Raw genomic sequence first — 19,663 nt, 5'->3', positions numbered from 1 at the left:
AATTCAACTTTATTTATATAGCGCAAATTCAACAATAGTCATTTCGAAGTGCTATCAAAATGTAAAATTGTTAAGAAAAAAAAAAAAAAGAAAAAAAAACAAATCCACATGAACATGCATCAGCTACAGTGGAGGGAAACAACTCCCTTAACACTATTGTGGTTTTATTAGGTGCTGTAAAGTGACCTTGGGTGACTGATCTTCAAATAAAATGTATTATTATTATTATTATTATTATTATTATTAACAACAGGAAGAAATGTGGTTTAGAAATTATACAGAGCGAGCTGGTCACGGCCTGTCGATCAGATTTAGATAGGTATAAATATAACATTTAGATTTAACATTTAGATCTAAATTTAACATTTATATTTATTTTTCATGTATCATTTTTAACAATGACATGCTGTTTTACATTTCTTTGTCAAATTAAAAAAATTATATATATATATATGGCGGCTGTGAAAAAGTGACTGAGTTCTTACATTTGGCACCCTATATTTATGGGTTTTGGAAACACCATATTTATTTTGATAAAAGAAAAAGAATGGCTGACTTGAGAGGCTTGGTACACAAGCCTACAACAAACTGCAGTCAACTTCTCCTAAAATGAACTTGGTTGGAAACAAAGTTTCAGATAAAACGTGCATAGCTAATAAATAAATAAATAATGAAGTATACTAGTAAAGTAAAGACCTACTGTATGTGTTGGAGCTGAGTGAACAGGCATCGTGGCTTCAGGCGTTTCCCATCCACAGTGTCGGTGTCAGTGTCAGTGTGCCCTCCAGTGGACACTTCCACCGCTGGGTGTTTTTATCCAACCGCTGTCAGTAGCTTCCATGGTCTGTCTCTCTGTCTGTCTGTTTGGTAGTGCGGACTTTACACTGACTTTGTGTTCTTATCAGGGCTAAAATGTGACTTTGTTGTTTCATTTCCTGACGTGAAGACGAACCGCTGAGAGCAACGAGTGGAAAACCTGGAGCAAACACGGATTTAAGCAGTTTTGGGAACTATTTTACATCTTTTTTGGAACGGTTTGTAAACACTTTAATCTCACCCTTTGCGTTGAAAACAACACTTTAGGAGAATACAACTCGTTGGTGGAGGAGAGTTTTGTAGCTCTTTGATGGTTTTTTCTTCTTCTTCTTCTTCTTCTTCTTCTTCTTCTTCTTCTTCTTCTTCTTTTTTCTTCTTCTAATCAATCAAATTTTGAAAACCTAACTCAGCTGTGACTTATTGATTTTTTTTTTTTTTTTTTTTTTTCTTTTACTTATTTCTGCCTTTAAAGCAGCAACTATGTTTGTCTCCACACTTTCTGCTCCATCCCTTAGGATTTACACCCACTGTCAAAACTACATCTGTGTTCAGTGTGTAAGTTTAATCATCACAATTCTTTATAGCATGACCCTAGTTGGACCATGCATAGCTGGCCAGATTACTGAAACATTTAGATGGCCTTAAATATCAAGATTATTAAAGAAGATATATGCATTATTATGTAGTTTTTGAAATATTTGCAAACATTATCCTGAACTAGAGGTGTACTAAGACCTTTAACTCCAATTCTATAAATAAAACACTGCTTTTTAGAGATGTTCAATATTAGCATTTTGCCTATGCCGATATTGTCAAACATATCTCCAATATTAACCGAGACTGATATACTTTAAACCCCTCATTTTAGATCGCATTATAAATATATCCTTGGAAATAGCATGGAAGCCTACTTTTTACATATTGTCAGTCTCAAACAGCAAATATGGATGGAAAAAACGATTCCGATGTCGACCGATATTACATTTTATGGCAAATATGAGCCGATAACGCTGGTCATTACTACTGCTTTTAGTAGATAACAGCAAGCAGAAACACACTTGCAGCCCATCAAACCTAATTAGCATTACTTTGCTTACCACGATGCTCCGCCCTGTTACACTAACTCCGCCTCCTAGAAAGACCAATTTAGTCCAGACTTATTTTTTTTTTAGAGAACATTGTTATCATCACTCGATAAAAATATTGACAATTATCTTCTTTGTCTTTTGTCATGATGCGTCTCTTTGTTTTTAGTCTTGTTCCAGTGTTTATTAGTGGAAGTAGGGCTGGGCGATATGGACCGAAACTCATATCTTGATATTTTTTCTCAAAATGGGCGATATGCGATGTAAATTAAAATGCTGCCTGTCCAGAAAGACCTTTCAGGGTTAAATTTGCTGATGCAAAATGCCACTCAATATTAAATACTCACAGGTGGCCATATTGGATTTTCCAATATGGCGATGCCAGTCAAGGTTACTGTCAAATAGGCATCATATGTAGAATCCCTGAGGACCAAAACCTTAGAAATGTGTTTTTGATTTTAATTATGTGACTTTTGGCTGGCTAGTAACAGAAAAACCTGTTTTTTGATGGCCGTTATTTTTAACTGTCCAATATTGTGACCCCGTTGAGAATTGGCTCCGGCTCCCGCCAGATTTGAATTCAGCAGGTCAAAAACTGCAAGTATGCCAAATTTCATGCTTGTGGAAAAATTTGCACAATTTTTCCCCTGACAGACCGGACTACTAGTGTATAAATCTGGTGTATAAATCTGTTAATGGGTTTGGTCCAGAATACATCAGTGACATGTTAGTCAGGTATGAACCCAGCAGGTCTCTCAGATCTATGGACACAGATCAGATAGTGGAGCCCAGAGTTCACAGTAAACATGGTGATGCTGCTTTTAGTTGTTATGCTGCAAAGAAGTGGAACAAACTGCCAGCGGAGCTGAAGTCAGCATCCAATGTGAACATTTTTAAATCAAAGTTAAAGGCACTTTTTTTCTCTACTGCATATGATTAAGAGGGAGATTTTTGTCATGTTGTTGATGTCATGATGATTTTACTGATGATTTTAATTGATTTTACTGATTTTACTGATGATTTTAAATGTTCTTATTGATTTTAAACAATTGAATGTTTTATCATGTAAAGCACATTGAGTTGCCTTGTGTATGAAATGCGCTATATAAATAAATTTCCCTTGCCTTGCCTTGCCTTGCCTTACTATAAGAGACAGCAAGTGTGAGTGAGTTCTATAGTGTGGATGTTTAAGGGGAAGGTCTGTGTTAGAATGCACTCAGAAATCCATCTAAATGTGCTTTTAATGGTGTCCTGAGATGTAGTGAAAGCAGCGACTCCTAAAACGAGTTTTTTAATACCAAATATGCTGAAACAATATATATATATATATATTGATCGAAATAGGTGATATTGGAATTTTCTATATCACCAAAATGGGAAAACTCTATGTCTTGAATCTCGACATATCGCCCAGCCCCTAAGTGGAAGCATGAAATCAACACCTGCTTGCCAGTATGGGTTCTGCTGACCGAGTTATTTCTCAACTGGTGGGCTCGTGCATGACCTCAAAGATCACTGAGTCTATCATATCCACAGTGTCTCTGTGTGTGTGTCTGCAGGAGGTCACCTCCAACTTCACAGTGGACTGAGTGTGTGCTACAAGCTCCTGCAGGGCCTCATCTCTGGTCCACGCTGCAGAATGGGCAACTTTTCCACCAAGGACGCTCATGGTCCCACAACAGGTATCTGTGTTTCTTTAAATCAGGGGTCACCAACACGGTGCTCGCGGGCACCAGGTAGCCCGTACAAACCACTGGAGGGGCCCTCGGGCCTGTTTTAACAAGAGTGGTATTCATCTATGAGCTCCGTCTACAATCTGATTTATTTGCTTTAATCTCACAAAGATAAATACAGATGTCGTCAGAGCCTTAGCAGAGAAATACTGCTGCTTTTCATATCGTTTTTTTTTGTATTAAATTAAACATCTTTAAATGTTTGTTTTCACAGAAACATTATCACAAATGTGTTTATATATCACTAACTGGTGTTTCCTTTAAAGATTTTTGCAAAATAAAAGCAATATTTCTAAATGTTGACAAAGTTTAATTGCGCTTTGAATGTTGTTTTGGACAGGAGCCTCCCAACTCCCGTGAAATCTCATCCCGCGAGACTTCGCTGCAGAAACTGAGAACCTCTTTATATCACTCTGTATTACTTTGTTTTTTCACGTCTAATGTGGCAGTAATACATTTTAAAGTATAACGCTAAGAAATGTCTCGGTTTCCTCTTTTGTTCACACGTGAGGCGCCATGTTTTCTCAGAGAGAAGTGGTCATGTGACCAGGTACGTCACGTTCTGTGACGTGTATTTGTGGAAAAGGTGTTTCCATAGCACTTTTGCGACACATTTCAATATCGAAACGTCTGAGATTCCTTTTCCTTTTTTTTTTTTTTTTCGAAATTCAGGTGTTTTTTATTACCAGTTTTTATTGCACAATTTAGATTTTGCGCATTTTCGAGGGTAATGGAAACACAGCTACATATAGGATTTTGTTAAAGATGGTGCAGATTTGGTGTTTAGATTGTGATGTTTTAAAAAACATTGACATGATGGTTAAATTGTAAGAACATGTTTCTTTAGTTAAAAGTAATGGCTAGTAAAATAGAAACATTATGATTTCCTATGAAATGTTTCTGAAGTTGTTTGAAAACGGAACTAAAAGCATTAATTAGGAGAAATAAATTGTTGTGTGTCGCAAACTTAAGCATTTCCTAAGTAAATGCTAATCATCTGTCATTATTTTTCCCTCTAATTCATGTGAAACTGGGAAACTGTAGTAATATTTCTGTGTTTAACAAACTGGTAGCCCTTCAGATTATTCAGTAACTTTGAAGTAGCTCACGGTTTCAGAAAGGTTGATGACCCATGCTTTAAATAAAGAAAGAACTTTGTGTACAAATTGCACCCAGTGAGTGGGTTTGCCTCAAGTAGACTTTAGTGTTTGCTTATTTCAAAGCTTAGTGAGGATTCATGTAGTAAAATGGTGTTTGGGAAAGGAACGAACACGGAGAGTTGCAAGTAGTGCAAACCAACTAAATCTAAAAATGAAAGTGAATAAAGAGTAAACAGAGAATTGGGGATAACAGGCCAATCTAAGCAGAAAGGTTGTGTGTGTGTGTGTGTGTGTGTGTGTGTGTGTGTGTGTGTGTGTGTGTGTGTGTGTGTGTGTGTGTGTGTGTGTGTGTGTGTGTGTGTGTGTGTGTGTGTGTGTGTGTGTGTGTGTGTGTGTGTGTGTGTGTGTGTCCAGAGCTGGGGGAGGAAACTTGGCTGCCTTCCCGGTTGGTTGTTGCTTGGAGAGTGGTCATTCTCCTCGCGTCCCTGTGTGATTCGCCCTGGCCCTATTGGGCCGACTGTGATGAATCGGCAGAATTCTGCAGCACGGCGAAGGCAGAGGATTAATCATTGCCCCCTAATACTTTCTGACACACACACACACACACACACACACACACATACCTTTCAGTCTGTCTGGTACCCACACACACGAGTGGATGTGCACACTAAAGTTTGGAATGAAGAAATAAAGAGAGCAGGGGAGGGATTATTAGACAACCCTGCCAGTCTTTCTTTAGTGACTCGGTCTCCCAGCTGGTAGTACGTAACTTTACAAATGTTCAGCTGCTGCTTTTGTACCACTTACAAAAACGTACTTTCGATGAGGCTTATGTCCAAACAAGGAAAAGAAAGAATGAAAACGAGACCATATGCCAACCAGCTTTCATAGCTTTCTAATGCAGTAGTGATGGCATGTTGTGAGCAGCAGAGACAAATGAGGGCAACTATTTGGTACACTATTGCAATGGATATCTTTTCTGGTCCTAAATATAGAGGCTGAGTATTGTTAAGGATGTGTTGAAGGCTTTTTCAACGTCAACAAGCCAGACAAGTGACTGATCATTGTCATGGTCCAATCAGTTAGTCTCAGTAAGTCTCTTTGGTTTTGTTGTGGCTTTGGCAACAGGACATAAACTTAAAGGGCCACTGCCCACAGATCATGGGATTTCCCCCATGCTTTTGTTCATGCTGTTTGTAGGCAGTATTTGCCGAAGCCGTTGGAGAAACAAGCGGTTCGAGTCCCTGGTTTGGCAGGAGTGTTGGAAAGGTTAGATGAATGAATGTGACTACACCTTGATCACCATCACTTGCTCTGGGTTTTGCAAAATAAAAGCGATATTTCTGAATGTCAACAAAGTATAGTTTCGCTTTGAACGTGTTTCCATTGAAGGTTATTTTTGGGCAGAAGCCTCGTAACTCCCGTGGAATCTCATCCCGCGAGACTTTGCTGCAGAAAATGGACGCTCAGAACATCCTCAGCATTCCTTTGTTGTTTCACGTCTAATGTGGCAATGATAATTTTTTAAGTATAATGCTAAGAAATATCCCGGTCTCCTCTTCTGTTTACGCGTACCGCGCCATGTTTTATCGGAGAGAAGTGGTCATGTGATCAGATTCCTCACGTCATGTGACCATGTACGTCACATTTAGTGATGTGTATTTGCGAAAAAAGTGTTTCCATAGTGCTTTTGCGACACATTTCAATATCGAAACGTCTGAAAATCCTCCTCATGAAAGCATAGAAACCTTGTAGAGATATATGTTTTTTCGAAATTACGGTGTTGCCATTACCATTTTTTATTGCGCTATTTAGATTTTCCGCATTTCTAAGGGTAATGGAAATGCAGCTAATGTGGCTCTGAGAGCAGGTGTCCAGCTTGCTCAAATGATGCTGCAGGGTGACGTACATGGATAGAATCTCCCTGCTTACCTTTCTATAAATGTGTCAACTTGCTCTAAATCTTTTCTATTTGAAAATATTCTTTGGATTCATTGCTTTTATTTTATATCATTGTCTAGGGGTTCACGTGGATAGCTTCCACACTCCTCCCACTACCCCACAGAGCAATGAGACCGGCTTACCACCCAAACTGCCCGAGCATCATCCTTCACCCAGACCCCCAGTTTTACCATCAACTGCAGCTCCAGCCTCTGTAACCACTGGAAAGAAACTCGAGCACAATACCCCGACCTCTCCCAGCACGTCTGTACCCCCTCCTGCTCCATCGTCCGCTTCAAACAGCAACACATCTGGACCTGGGGCGATCCCAGCACATGCAAAACCTGAAGGCAGCACATCCGCCAGAGAGCAAACCAATTTGAGGAGTAATGGGGGTCCGCCTACATCTACTCCAAAGACGGCGGCCCACCAGGGGAACAATGTGGCTGTCAGCCCGATAAAGACTCCTTCTCAATGTAACGTCTCACCTGTACTGAAAAGCTCTCTGAGGCTGAACTGGAGAGAAAGGGACAGTGGTCTGAGTGTCAGTCAGTCCCTGCCAACAGGCCATGAAACTAAGGAGGGTCAGGGCGAGGACCTGGAGACGCTTCTGGAAGAGTGTAGGACAACGCTGGGTATTTCTAGCAGTCAGGACAGGACATCAAACACATCAGGCAAGGGAAAAAACACAAGTGGCACGTTCCATTATCCTAATTGCATACATTTCTATCCTCCACTGTAGTGCTGGACGATATGGAACAAAACTCGTATCTCGATATTTTTTCTCAAAATGGCGATATAGATATAAATCTTGATCATTTTAATTTAAATGAAGTCTGACCCGAAAGACAATTCAGGGTTAAATTTGCTGATACAAAAAGCCACACAGGCACATTTATTAACAATCAATCATTTGCACAGTATATGACACTTTTAGCTTTTTCACCTCTAAAGGACAGCATGTGTGAGTGAGTTCTGTCATGTGGCTTGTTTAGGGGAAGGTCTGGGTTAGGACGCACTCGGAAATCCATCTAACTGAGCTTTTTATGCTGTTCTGAGAAGTAGTGAAAGCAGCAACTCCTAAGACAAGTATTTTTAAGCAAAATAACTATAAAAGTTAAAGTAACTAACAACTAACAGGTTTCACAAGCTCTATATTCTTGACATTTAATATGAAATGTATGTGACTTCTGCTGATGTTGCTGTATCCTTTCCTCAGAGATACTGAAGCACCTCCTGGCTGAAGTGAAACATTTAAAAAGTAAAATGAAGGTAAGACCAGTGTCAACATTTTTCTAATTATAAATTCCAGGGCCAAGAAAATTGTAGTTTTGCCTGTCTGCCAGACCTAATTACACAGTTTCATTGAAGTTGCTGAACAAAAAGAGAAGGAGAAAAAAATTCCACTTGTTTTCCTAAACACCCAACGTTCAAAAAGTGCAGATTATGTAAACAGGATGTCATGGGGAGGTCAGCCAAGTGATACTGACGGGAGACAGGAACACACACACTTACACACACACCGAGCTAAATGTGACTCCACCATCACAATAAATTGAAATGACTCCCTTCTCTTGGCCTCATGGGAGTTTGTAAATGAAGGTCTTCCTGTCTTCTGCATCCCTGTGAGGTCCAAACCAGGAGGATCATCATGTTCACAGACAGTTATTACTGAATTTTACTTAATGAGTAAGAATTGTAAAGATGTTAACCTCCATCATCTTAAAAATTGTTGTCACACTTGTCGCATTCATGACCGTGAAAGACTTCAATCAATAAATGCTAATGCAACACATTTAGCAGCTACACATGCTCTTGTTTAGATCAAACCATTGCCTTGTGTTAAACTTTAGGACTAAAATGCATTTCTACCAAAGCATCTGTTCTCCAATGGAGCGGCTGTGCACCCATCCCCATTTTGGGATGGTGATGTTCTGCTGTCATTTCCTGTCTGTTGTGTGCTCCAATTCCTGACCCTCCCTTATGAGGATTGTTGTCGGGTTCCCAGTTTCCTCCAGATCTCGTACAAAATACTGTATATAAACTGGGCTATGATGTGCAGTGTTCCTCACCCATCCACAGCTCTTTGTCTTATTGTTTCAGGGCTATTGTCTGAGAATATAGATTTTTCCATTCAACTTGCTACTAAGTTAATTGCCTCTATGCCTTGCTGATGTCAAATCTCTCTTTACCAGGTGTTTGATCTCGCCTGTTCTTTTTGTTCTCTTCTCCACTTTCCCATAACCCTGGAACTCAAAGCCTATAACTGAGGTGCAGCTCTGGGAGAAGGCAGTGTTATGGAAATAGTGGCCATCTAACACTGTGTTTACATAGGGCCCACTCTAGTGTGATTTAAGCCAGCGAGGCTTTATGAACCCTCTCATTCTGCTGGGATTCTTTTCTTGTGGAGTGTAGAAGAAGGGGAGGCAATGCGGAGGAGGGGCGGACGAGGGGGTTCACATTCGGTTGTTCAAGTAGACAAAACTTGTTTTGTTTTGCACTGTGCAGCGAGGCGGTGGGAGCCGAAGGCATCGAATCGCAGAGCTTCGTTGACTGTTTTTCTTTTCTGTCCATGTGAGATTGAAGGCTTAGAAATGCAAACTCACATTCAAATGTCCTGTTTTACAGAATATGACTCACACCCTGTCCTTCAGTGCTCACTCTGCCTGTTTGCGTATCCTTCCTTTATAGAAACTCACAGTGCATGTACTGACATTGTGAGATCATGGGCAGGTGGAGGATGTCCCCTAAAGGTACAATTATAAACCACTGAATCGTGGCACAAGAGTGTGCACATCACGTTTGTGTTGTAAAGCTGTTCAATCTTAGTAGAAATTAGTGAGGATGCAGGAGGCATCCTCACTAATTTCTACCAATTTCAACTTTTTCAACCCATTTCAACTTTTCTTTTCAACTTTTCAACCTTTAACTCATTGAGTGCCATTCACGTCTATAGACGTGAATTGGTTTAGTAACGTGCCGTACCATTCACTTCTATAGACTGGGGTTGCTCAGAGACAGTGTGACGAAGCTTTCCGGTGAATATCGAGCTTGTACAATGATGTACTCACCACCTAGTGACATGTAGGTGGCAGCAGCACACCTTTGGATGAGAGATCACCCATGATGTGCAGAGCTCAGAGGGAGAGGAAAGGAGTTTACGAGACAGAAAATGGCGCTATGAGAGTTGATGCTGAAGCTCACAGCAGCTCACACTCGACCAGAGCATGTGTGGAACCTAAGTGGACTATTGAGCGTTTCGCGATGGTGAGATAAAACGATCAAAAAAACGGGGCAAGCGCTGATACTCGGCATGTCCGGGATGAGGAGGAAGTTGATTGTGTGGGAACTAACAGAGGGAGAGACTTGGAGGAAGGCCAAAATACAGTAAGAAATCCATTCACCTCTGACATAGATAGCAAAATAATAATAATGTTGCCATCAAAAGCCCGGTCTCAGTGTTATTTTTGTAGTTTTATAGAAAGAAACCAATGTTAAGGTGTTCCTAAAGCAAAAAAAAAAAATTGTCACTAATAGGTTTTTTCAGAAAAAGCCATTTTTCTCAGCTTTTTGTCACAAACTGGCGATTTTGTGTGTATTGTTTTTTCTTATGAGAGACTTTAGTCTTTCAGAATCTGGTGTTAGGATTCAGATTGTCATAGTACAAAATATTCTGTGGGTCTTTTAAAATTTAGTAAAAATGCTCTAAAACGGCTCGCACTGAGGGGGTAGAAATTTTGATAATGGCTAGCACTGAATGAGTTAAATTTTTCAACCCACTTCAACTCTTTTCAAACTTTTCAACCCATTTCAGCCTTTTTCAACCTTATTGCTAATGTTAAGCTATTGCTAGGTTATTGCCATTGCTAGACGAATGCTAATGCTATGTTATTGCTCGTGCTAGGCCAATGCTAATGCTAGGTCATTGCTATGGCTAGGCTAATGCTAGGTTAGTGCTATTGCTATTGCTCTTATAATACAAATACTATTTTAATGCTAATGCTAACTAATGCTAATGCTAGCTAATGTTAATACCAGCTAATTTTAATGCTTACTTATGGTAACTAAGGCTAATGTTAATGCAAATGCAAATCTTAATACCACCTTGTGTATTTATCCATTTCTGACTCGCTTGCTTATTTTTTTTGAGGTTGTGGGCCACCTTATGTATTTTATCAATATTTAATGATGAACTGTTGATATTTTTTTTCAAAATACATTTTCTTTTATTGGTTTGTTTTGGGTTTTTTGCTGTTAAAAGAAGAAACGAAACAATCTATAGTTGGTTCTGGTAAATTAATTTATTCTTCTTAAAATTAGTAATCAGAACATTTGATTCCAGGATATTTCCTCGTTCACTGATTTAATGAAGCTGCCAGTGTGACCACATAGTGTGGGTGTATTTTTCCAATTAAAACTTGCTCCCTTTTTATATACTGTACTTTAAATCCTGCATATTAAAGGTCTTATTCTTTGTTTATCTTCTTTGTTTTCACTCCCTTCTTTTCTAAAATTAATTGCCCATGCCTTTCTTCTTTTTACACATTCTCAGAAAATGCACCTTGATTTCTCAATGAACACAGAATCTTCTCAAAGTATACCATCTGCCTCCGCTTTTGTGCTTGACCAGTCTTCATGTCTCTTAAAGAAAACTGAAAAACACACCTTAAATGGCAGTGCATTGAGTGTGTATTTGGGGTGTGTGCCCTTTTTTGTGCTTCCTCCTCTGGAAGATTAATCCAGTTCCAGGTGAGCGCAGCTGGATATTTCCCTGAATGATCTCTAGGTTTTTTCAGTTTTCTTTTGTCTTCGCTAGACTGATTCAGCAAACCAGGCTTCAAAAACAGACAACCTGGAGGCCACAGAGGCCCCTCATGTTCACATCGGGAATGAAGATTTAGTGCATTCAGGAGGATTGAAATATCCTACGTGTGTGTGTGTGGGCGCATGCTTATGGGAATTATATGCGGGAAAATTCTGCTTGATCACCTACATGTGTCAAACTCAAGGCCTGGGGGCCAATTTTCGCCCTTTAGAGCATCTCGTTCAACCTGCAGGAGAAAGTAAAATAATGACAGGAATCATTTTTTAATGACCAACTAGTGAAATAAAAAAAACGTAGATATCTCAGCACCTGCAAATCTATAAATTCAATGAAACTCTACAATATATGCAGTTTCCCATGCATAGATCACAAGATGGCAGTGATTTTTAATTACAAATTGATGAAAGAACTCAAACTTCTTCCTAAATCCTGCCATTTTCTAAAATCATGCAGAACTAAGAACTTTTTCACCTTAATCAATCCTTCTCGTGGTCCCTGTGAGGGTAATACAAGTGTTTATGGAGTGATTGGGGGGTCTTTCATCCCCCCGCTGTCTCTGGCCAGAAAACCGTACTTGCAACTTTCCTACCTCCGATCCGGTGGCAAGACGTACTGCTTTACGGCAGCCCAATACAAACTAATGCCAGATTATAATCAGTCCTGTGGCTGCACACGGTTGTCTACAAACTAACTTTTCTAACTTATATCATGGCAGAGCCAGCAAAAAAAGGCAGAGAAGACCTTTGTCCAAGGAACTGAGCAACTCCATGCAGTGACAGCAGCAATCACGTACCGTCGTCACGGCAACATGCACGCACACACTCGCAACCCAGCGCTCGATCAGGCAGCACACACGGCAAATATCCATCTATCTATCTATTTATTTATCTATCCATCCATCCAATCAGCCATCCAATTTCAGAGCTGCTTTGTCAGCACACAAACACCTTACACACATTTCTACACTCCCTTCCGTATTACTCCCACATCATTCATTTATTTTACGTGTCTCTCTTCTTTATACTGTTCACATGGGGCTATATGTGTGAACGCACCCTTAGTGTCACTGTTGTATTATGATTTTTCAGTGATCGGTTGCTACCGTCTTGGGAGAGCAAAGGTGCGCATGTAGCTGTGGGGTGGGGCAGGCAGCGGTGGGTATGGAGTTTTTACGACGCTGACATAACCAAAAGGGACCTTTAGGGGGAGTGCTAGTTACTTAGTTCTGCTTTAAGTGAAGCTCCTGCACGGACTGATATCTATCACTTATTGCTTGGATACTGTCGATGCCTAACATACTTTGCATATCAGTTATAGGTGGAAGTACAAGCTCAAGCACATTCATGTTGAAATTTAAATTCTGCAACTTACCTAAGATCAAATTGGTCCATATTTGGCCACTGAAGTAATATGAGTTTGACACCTCGACTTAAGGTTTAAGATAATAACAATGATGAACACTTTATTGATTACGTATTGCTAACTTTCGGGCTGTGGATGTTGATGCATACTACTGGTACATACAAGTGTGTGGCTTTCTTTAGAGAGAGAGAAAGAAGTGTTTTCTCAATACCTCGAGGTCTTAAAAATTTTGAAGTGTACGTACAACCAAAACTGGAAAACTGACTCATGATAGAAACTCCTGGGTGTGGGTGGACGCAATGAAGGGACAGATGGTTGGATTACACACACTCTTGAGTGCATACTATATCTTGATGCGGTAGATCTTTCCATGAATTTGTAAAAGAAACTCAAGATGTGGCTGAAAGGTCTCTTAGAGTGTGTGTGTATGGCTGTTGAGCCTTGACACCACATCTGGGCTTACTGTGGGCCACCAGGTCTTGTCCTGTGGGACGGATCGAGTGTGTGTTTGTTTGTCTGCAAGTCTGTCAAGCCACACTGTTATCTCAGTGTGAAGTGAAGAACACCCCTTCCTGTTTCCTAAGACAGACATGCTCCAGTTGGAGTGTCCACATCCAGATAATAAAATAGGACATCTTTCATAGTCAGGCTTGTGTTCCCTCCACAGAAAACCCACTAAACTCTAAGGGTAAACCTCTGTCTTGAGGTGAATGTATGTGAGAAAACTGCACGCTGTGGTGGGGCGTTGCGGTGAAAGGAAAATCGGGGAGTTGTTCATGCAGTGGGAGAGGGGAATATGATATGTGTGTAATGGACTCCAGCTGTTTCTGTCTTGAGTCACTGGTCAGATGAGAGAGACTGAGCTCAGACATGGCTTCCTCCTCCACATCTCCATTCATCCTTCAACTTATTAACTGACCCCTCCTATCCTCAACTTTGGAGCTCAGTTCTCTGGCTTTCATTGCTCCCTGGATAAACCTCTATCTGCAATTGATTCTACATGTGACTTTTGTCTGTTCTTGTTCACGTTTGTTTTTCCAATATTTAAGGTTTGGGTTAAACTTCTTTATATATCTCATTTTAAAGTGTTAAAGACTTTTCCATCTCGGCCAGGGGTGGACTAGGACCGAAACTCAGCCCTGGCATTTTCTGTCCAGACCAGCCCACTACATTATCAGCATTATCATGTTGAAGCTGTTATTAAGTCAGTGATGCTCAACACCTGGCTCTTTATGTCTTATTTTGAATTATTATTCCCCCAGAAAACCTTAAAAGGGGGAAACTTTAACCCTTTTTTACCTTTTTCCTTCTGCCTTTTTGCAACTTCCTTTTGTCCCATTTTTGCCCTTTTCAAAAAGCTTTTTCAGACTTTAGCTACTGTTTGCCAATAAACAACCTTTTTTGTCCATTTCTGCAAATACCCTCTGGTTCCCTTTCTAGACTGAGCAGGGGGAGTGGCTGCAGTTCCAAGCTGACCTCCAGGTGGCGGTCTCAGTTGCAGACCGTCTAAGAGTTGAAGCTGAAGAGGAGCTGACAGCACTACGAACTGCCCATAAAGACTTAGAAAGGGAGCTGGCAGCGGCCCAGCAGAGACAGAAGAAGGCTGACGTTCAGCTGGTCACACTGAGGGGAGAGCTGAGCGAAAGCAGGATGAGGCTGGCCGCTCTCACCCAATCACAAGACAAACCAGAACCTCACAGAGCCACTGCAGAACCCCTCACCTCTGAAAGCAAAGAAGGAAGCCTCAGGGGCCGGGCCAGAGTGATGCACAGGCCTGGGCGAGAGAAAGACGAAGAAGGAACTGGGAATCATAAGGCGATGATAAAGAGTGCAGTGGGAGAGGATGTTAAAGCAAACTGTAGAGATTTGGCAAAGCAGTACTTGAGAAATGTAACCAATGCAGACAAGAGTGGAGAGGAGGTGCGAGTAAGGACAGCAGTTACAGAAAGATCAAGGTGAGGAAAAATTGGTTCTGATTGAATATGGAAAAAAAAGCCATAAAGCATGAACAAAGTGTTCTCTTTGTTTGGTGTGTGATGTTTGTATTGTGCTGCAGAAGCCTTTCCAGATTACCCTCATCTTCAGATCCCCTCAGTAAGCAGAACGGGACCCCTCGGCCCAGCGCTGCTTCGTTAGTCACACATTCAAAGGTGAGGGTTCTCCAGAAGAAATCCTTTACTTCTAATGGTGTTAGTAAGTTATTCCTGCATTATTGTGATTTATTTGTTTCCTGTTCTTTCTTTTTTTGTCTTCCAAGAACTTTGGACACCAAAGGGGGCCAAAAAGTCTGGACGGGCAAGAAAGCAGGCTAAATAATGAGACGGGTTTGTGTGGCTTTACACCAAAAATGTTCCAAAATGTTTTGTTAGAGAGTAACTAAACCCCAAACCCACTTTTTTATGCTGAATACATATGTATTTGGGTATTAAGTCAAAGTGTCTTTATTAGTCTCTCTAGGGAGAAATTTGTGTTAGACAGAGGGATCTGCTGCACTGACAGTTCATTCATCACAATTAAAACATTCAATCATTCACATAGTAAAAAAAAAAGAAAACAATAAAAACAATTAAAGGAATAAATATACATAAAATTACATTGCCAAGAACCAGATAAAGTGCATACATTAGAGCAATATATTAACACCTGATGTCTGACCTCTGCCCGTCGTGGGAAATCTGCTCATTTTTGTATCGCGTGCGTGGGTGGCGGTGTTCTGTGGATCATGGCTGAAGTTGAGCAGGGACGGTTTGTGAGTAATTCAGATTCAGAATACTTTGTTTACCGCCAAGGGGCAATTCAGTAATATAATGTCTGTGTGTTTTGTGTGCAGTAGTTAGCAGTTAGTGGTCTGTCACTGCCAGGACTGACTGATTGTGTCTTACTGCTTCAGTTTCCCCCCTAGTGGCAGCTCAGCAGAAATCAGGGGTTTAGTTACTCTCTAAGCTTGCTTCATGTGTTTGTCACTTGTTTTTTTTTTTTGGTTTTTCTTTTAAAATTCATCTTATGTTAAGTCTAATTTACAAATTTGTATTCGGTACATGTCACTCGACTCATTGCTTTAATTTGAAGTTGACTTTCTCACGTTGACGCAGCATTGGTGTTTCTTTGCAGGGAAACGTGAAGAATCTCTAAACAAGTACAACACAGGCCTCACTGAGTTGCCTTCCATCAAGTGAGTGCCCACAGCTTATCATTTTTCAATTGAAAATCGCATTTTGACCCAAGCACAGTTGTCATTTCATTTCATAAAGGTCAATATTGAGTTTGAATAATTGGCTTTATTAGGTTTTTGTATCTGACTCTGACTAGGTCTTTCACTTGCATAAATTCCCACCGGTGCAGGTTTGTAGTAACATGAATCATATTTGTATTTCTAGGTCTCAGGATGGCTTCAACCTGCTGCTGCGACGCCATGGAGGCTCAAAGCGAAACTCGCTGCTTCGATGGTGTCAGAACCGAACTCAAGGCTACGAGGTAATCCAGGAATGGATTTTTTAATCCGGTATTCTATTATTGTGTGAATTTTTATAACTTTATCTTCTTTCTTCATGCAGAATATTGACATTACTAACTTCAGCAGCAGCTGGGCTGACGGTCTTGCCTTCTGTGCTGTCTACCACACCTACCTCCCCTCCCACATTCCTTATAGCAACCTCAGGCCTGAGAACAAAGTGAGCGACAAGGGCATGAGAAGAAAAGACTCATATATAAATTAAGATGTCTGATGTCTGTTTATTTGTGCAGAAGGAGAATCTGAATCTTGCATTTACAACAGGAGAAACTGTTGGGATCGTTCAGTCTCTGGTAAGATAGTGAACACAGCCGCTTACCACCCAGTAGCGTGTTGATCTGTTTTACCTGAAGCTGTTTTTCTCTTTTTTGTACAGACGGTGGAGGAGATGCTCAGAGTAGGTGGTCCCGACTGGCAGAGGGTTCTGAATTATGTGGAGGGCATGTATCGCCACTTTGAGATGTGAATGCCAAAACCAAAAGCTCAGCATCCCAAAATGGATACATAAGGACTCCTTCTAGACAGGTTGTCCCTGAATAGGGAAAGTGAAACAAAATTTTTGCTATAATGATTTTCGATGGTTTCCAACTTAAAGGTCGTGTGGAGGGATGAAGTAGGAAGATTTTAGCAAAATCTAATTTTTAAGATAAAAAGTGATCCTGTGGAACCTGAGTTGCATTTTTGGTACTGGCACAATCGTACTTGATGTCCTTGATAGTGTTTTTTGGACAACAATTGATGCTTTTGAAGCCTAAATACTTCCTCTTTGTATGAACATTGATCTCAGCCCTTAAACACACTGTAGATATGCACTTTTGTCAGCACCTTTTTAGATTGAACTCAGTCCATATACAGCAAAACTACTGTAGTCTTGCAATTTCTCATTAAACATGTAGTAACAAGGCTACAGGCACATTAGAACAGGATCAAGTGTTTATCATTAAGTCACGATCATTAAGTCACGATCAAATTTCTTGTTTTTGAAAACTTTTATGAACAGAAAGCATGGACAAGTAGAGTGCTGTCTTAGTGCTCAGGGTTTTTCCTCACAGGTGTGCCTGTAAAAACATAACTGTCCTCGCCTGGGTTGAATTCCAGGTCACGTTACACCTGTGTCCTCACTGACAAGCAGCTAATGTTGTGATCTATTTGCCAAAGATGTGCTTTAAATGTTGAATACATTTCCCTGTAAGATATGTTTATATTGACAAATGTGAAAAACGATGCCTAAAATAATAAACTGTTATATATGACTTGTGTAGTTTTTCTTATAGAAATCCATAATAAAATTTGTCAATGAGCTCACATTTAATACAAGGAGGGATTTAGATAGAAAAAGCTAACCTTGACTTTAGCTTCCTCTACTGGTCAAGTAAAAACATTGCATTTTTTTAAACATTTCCTTTAAAACTGCAGGTTTATTCATATGTGAACTATTGAATGCTGCAACATATACAGACAAATTTAACCAAATGTAAGCATATTAAATAACTAAATCTATATGAGTGAAATAAGTAAACCCTAATATTGTTTTGAGCGAGCCAATCAAAGCTAAGATCTAAAAATGCATTAATGAAGCAACTCTGACTGACAGGAGACACCAGTTTGTTGTCACACTATTTTTGAAAAACTCAAACAACCAAATACCATAATGGTTAAGTAAAATATTTTGAATTTGAATCCTTAAAGGGGAAGTTGGTATTTACCATTTTGAATGTTTAAAGGATGACATCATAGCAGTCCTGTAATGTTGGCGGTGTTGGTTCCCACCATCTTCTTGTTTCTGCTTGCTTTGCTTGCAGCCGATAAACCCGACACCAACTTTCTTTCTTGACTGAGTTATTAATGTAAATAGTAGCGAAACTTCCTAAAATACAATGAACATTAATCCTACTTTTGTATATAGAAATAATCAGAAGTACTTTATCTCAGGGGGAAATATATTTTTACAGAGCCTCTAGAATTTTACAAAATAAAACAAACACTAAACAAAGAATAAAAAGTACATAATTAGGTAAAAAACTTATTTAAAGACAGAAACCTGTCTCATCGTTTTTCTAATTCTTTTGTTGAGGTGTTTTTAGGTATCGGATAGTGTTCTTCCAACAACGTTCACTTCAGTCTGTTGATGCTGTTGAGGTCTACATGAAGCTCCCTCGACAACTAAATATTCTACCACCTTTGCATGCCATATTTGAATCTTTGAATTTCAAAAGTATAATGCACAATTTGGAAATACATTTATTTATCCATGAACTGAGGGCCTCCCTACAGATACCACAAATGTTGGTTTCTGCCATTGTAAACAAGGATTTGCTACAGTACTCGTACCTGTATGTACCTATAGGTCCCTTTTGTTCTAATATAGTTCATACTTGTTGCAAATACTGAAAAGTCAGAAATTTTTAATGAGAGAAATACATGAGGTTCTCGAGCGCTTTGCTAATAAAAGGCTTGAAGTTATTATCAATCCTAATCAGATAATAATCCGAGCTAATCTCGCTCATTAATAGCTAGCAATAAAATTCTGCCTAAGAATTTTTTTTTCTTAGAAAATCTATTCATTAGGAAAGACCAACCAATTTTCTAGCCATAGTTTGACTGCTAGTTACTGTATACTAAACAGATCAATTGTTTTTTGTGTTGCACACAGAAACAAATATGAGAAAATGATTATACTCTCCTGCTGCAACACAACAGTCACATTGTTGTTCATGTTATTTAATCAAAATCTTATTTTCCACGCTAACATTGGAACATATTCAGGGATAGTCGAAGAAGCTGTCGCAACTGAGGATTTGTGTTATTTTGTGTATTAAAGGGCCAGTATTATGCTAATTTTCACCCATCTCTAATAGTTCTAAGAACCCCAACAACATAGAAATTGAGGTTAATTTTCCCAAACTCACCTGTTTTCTGGAGTTTTAGCCCTCTGAAAAGTCACTTTCAGAGCGCTCCTAAAAACAGGCTGTTTTTTTGGGCCTTGCATGATTAGGTGTAAACACACACACTGCTTCAACGTTTGTGTTTACCACAGCAACAGCAGCAGTCTTCCTTCTCATCACCTCTTCTGACCACAGGAATAGTCCATTTCAGACAAAAGTACATTGTTTTGTCTGACGTCATAAAGGTGGTGAAGGTGGTATAACGGCTACTAAAAATGAAACTGATTGTGAGCGCTCTTTGGTTCATCTATATACTGGATAATCTACATACTGAACATAAAGATACCAACTGTGATGCGAGCTGTAATATCAACCTGCCTTCACTGTTTGTTTTACCTGTGAGGT

At 39.7% G+C, this 19,663-nt stretch overlaps 1 protein-coding gene across 3 annotated transcripts; it reads left to right on the top strand.

Moving 5' to 3' along the window:
- The first annotated feature begins 772 nt into the window (after window positions 1–772).
- On the top strand, window positions 773–17,595 carry LOC114456897 (cytospin-A). Of its 3 annotated transcripts, XM_028438952.1 has the most exons (13): window positions 773–842; window positions 947–1,034; window positions 3,461–3,583; window positions 6,756–7,349; window positions 7,895–7,947; window positions 14,303–14,817; window positions 14,919–15,012; window positions 15,120–15,186; window positions 15,974–16,034; window positions 16,240–16,336; window positions 16,417–16,533; window positions 16,607–16,666; window positions 16,750–17,595. In XM_028438952.1, exons 3-13 carry the CDS (start codon window positions 3,541–3,543, stop codon window positions 16,837–16,839), a joined length of 1,791 nt encoding a protein of 596 aa, XP_028294753.1. In that variant the 5' UTR covers window positions 773–842; window positions 947–1,034; window positions 3,461–3,540; the 3' UTR covers window positions 16,840–17,595. The 3 variants fall into 3 exon arrangements, with proteins under 3 accessions (XP_028294753.1, XP_028294754.1, XP_028294752.1); XM_028438953.1 differs by having other exon boundaries at window positions 784–1,034; window positions 14,922–15,012; XM_028438951.1 differs by having other exon boundaries at window positions 785–1,034.
- Window positions 17,596–19,663: the final 2,068 nt, after the last annotated feature.

This window comes from Gouania willdenowi, chromosome 22 (assembly GCF_900634775.1).
Source record: "Gouania willdenowi chromosome 22, fGouWil2.1, whole genome shotgun sequence".
Classification (NCBI taxonomy): domain Eukaryota; kingdom Metazoa; phylum Chordata; class Actinopteri; order Blenniiformes; family Gobiesocidae; genus Gouania; species Gouania willdenowi.
The sequence above is the reverse complement of the archived record's forward strand: the minus strand, read 5'-3'. Positions and strand labels throughout refer to the sequence as shown.

What these genes read in the sequence shown, in the direction of transcription:
- LOC114456897 (XM_028438952.1), top strand. Translation starts at nt 3,541, where the DNA reads ATGGGCAACTTTTCCACCAAGGACGCTCATGGTCCCACAACAG. An exon ending in CAGGACATCAAACACATCAG is followed by an intron (nt 7,350 to 7,894) that starts GCAAGGGAAAAA and finishes TCCTTTCCTCAG; the next exon opens with AGATACTGAAGCACCTCCTG. An exon ending in GCAGTTACAGAAAGATCAAG is followed by an intron (nt 14,818 to 14,918) that starts GTGAGGAAAAAT and finishes ATTGTGCTGCAG; the next exon opens with AAGCCTTTCCAGATTACCCT.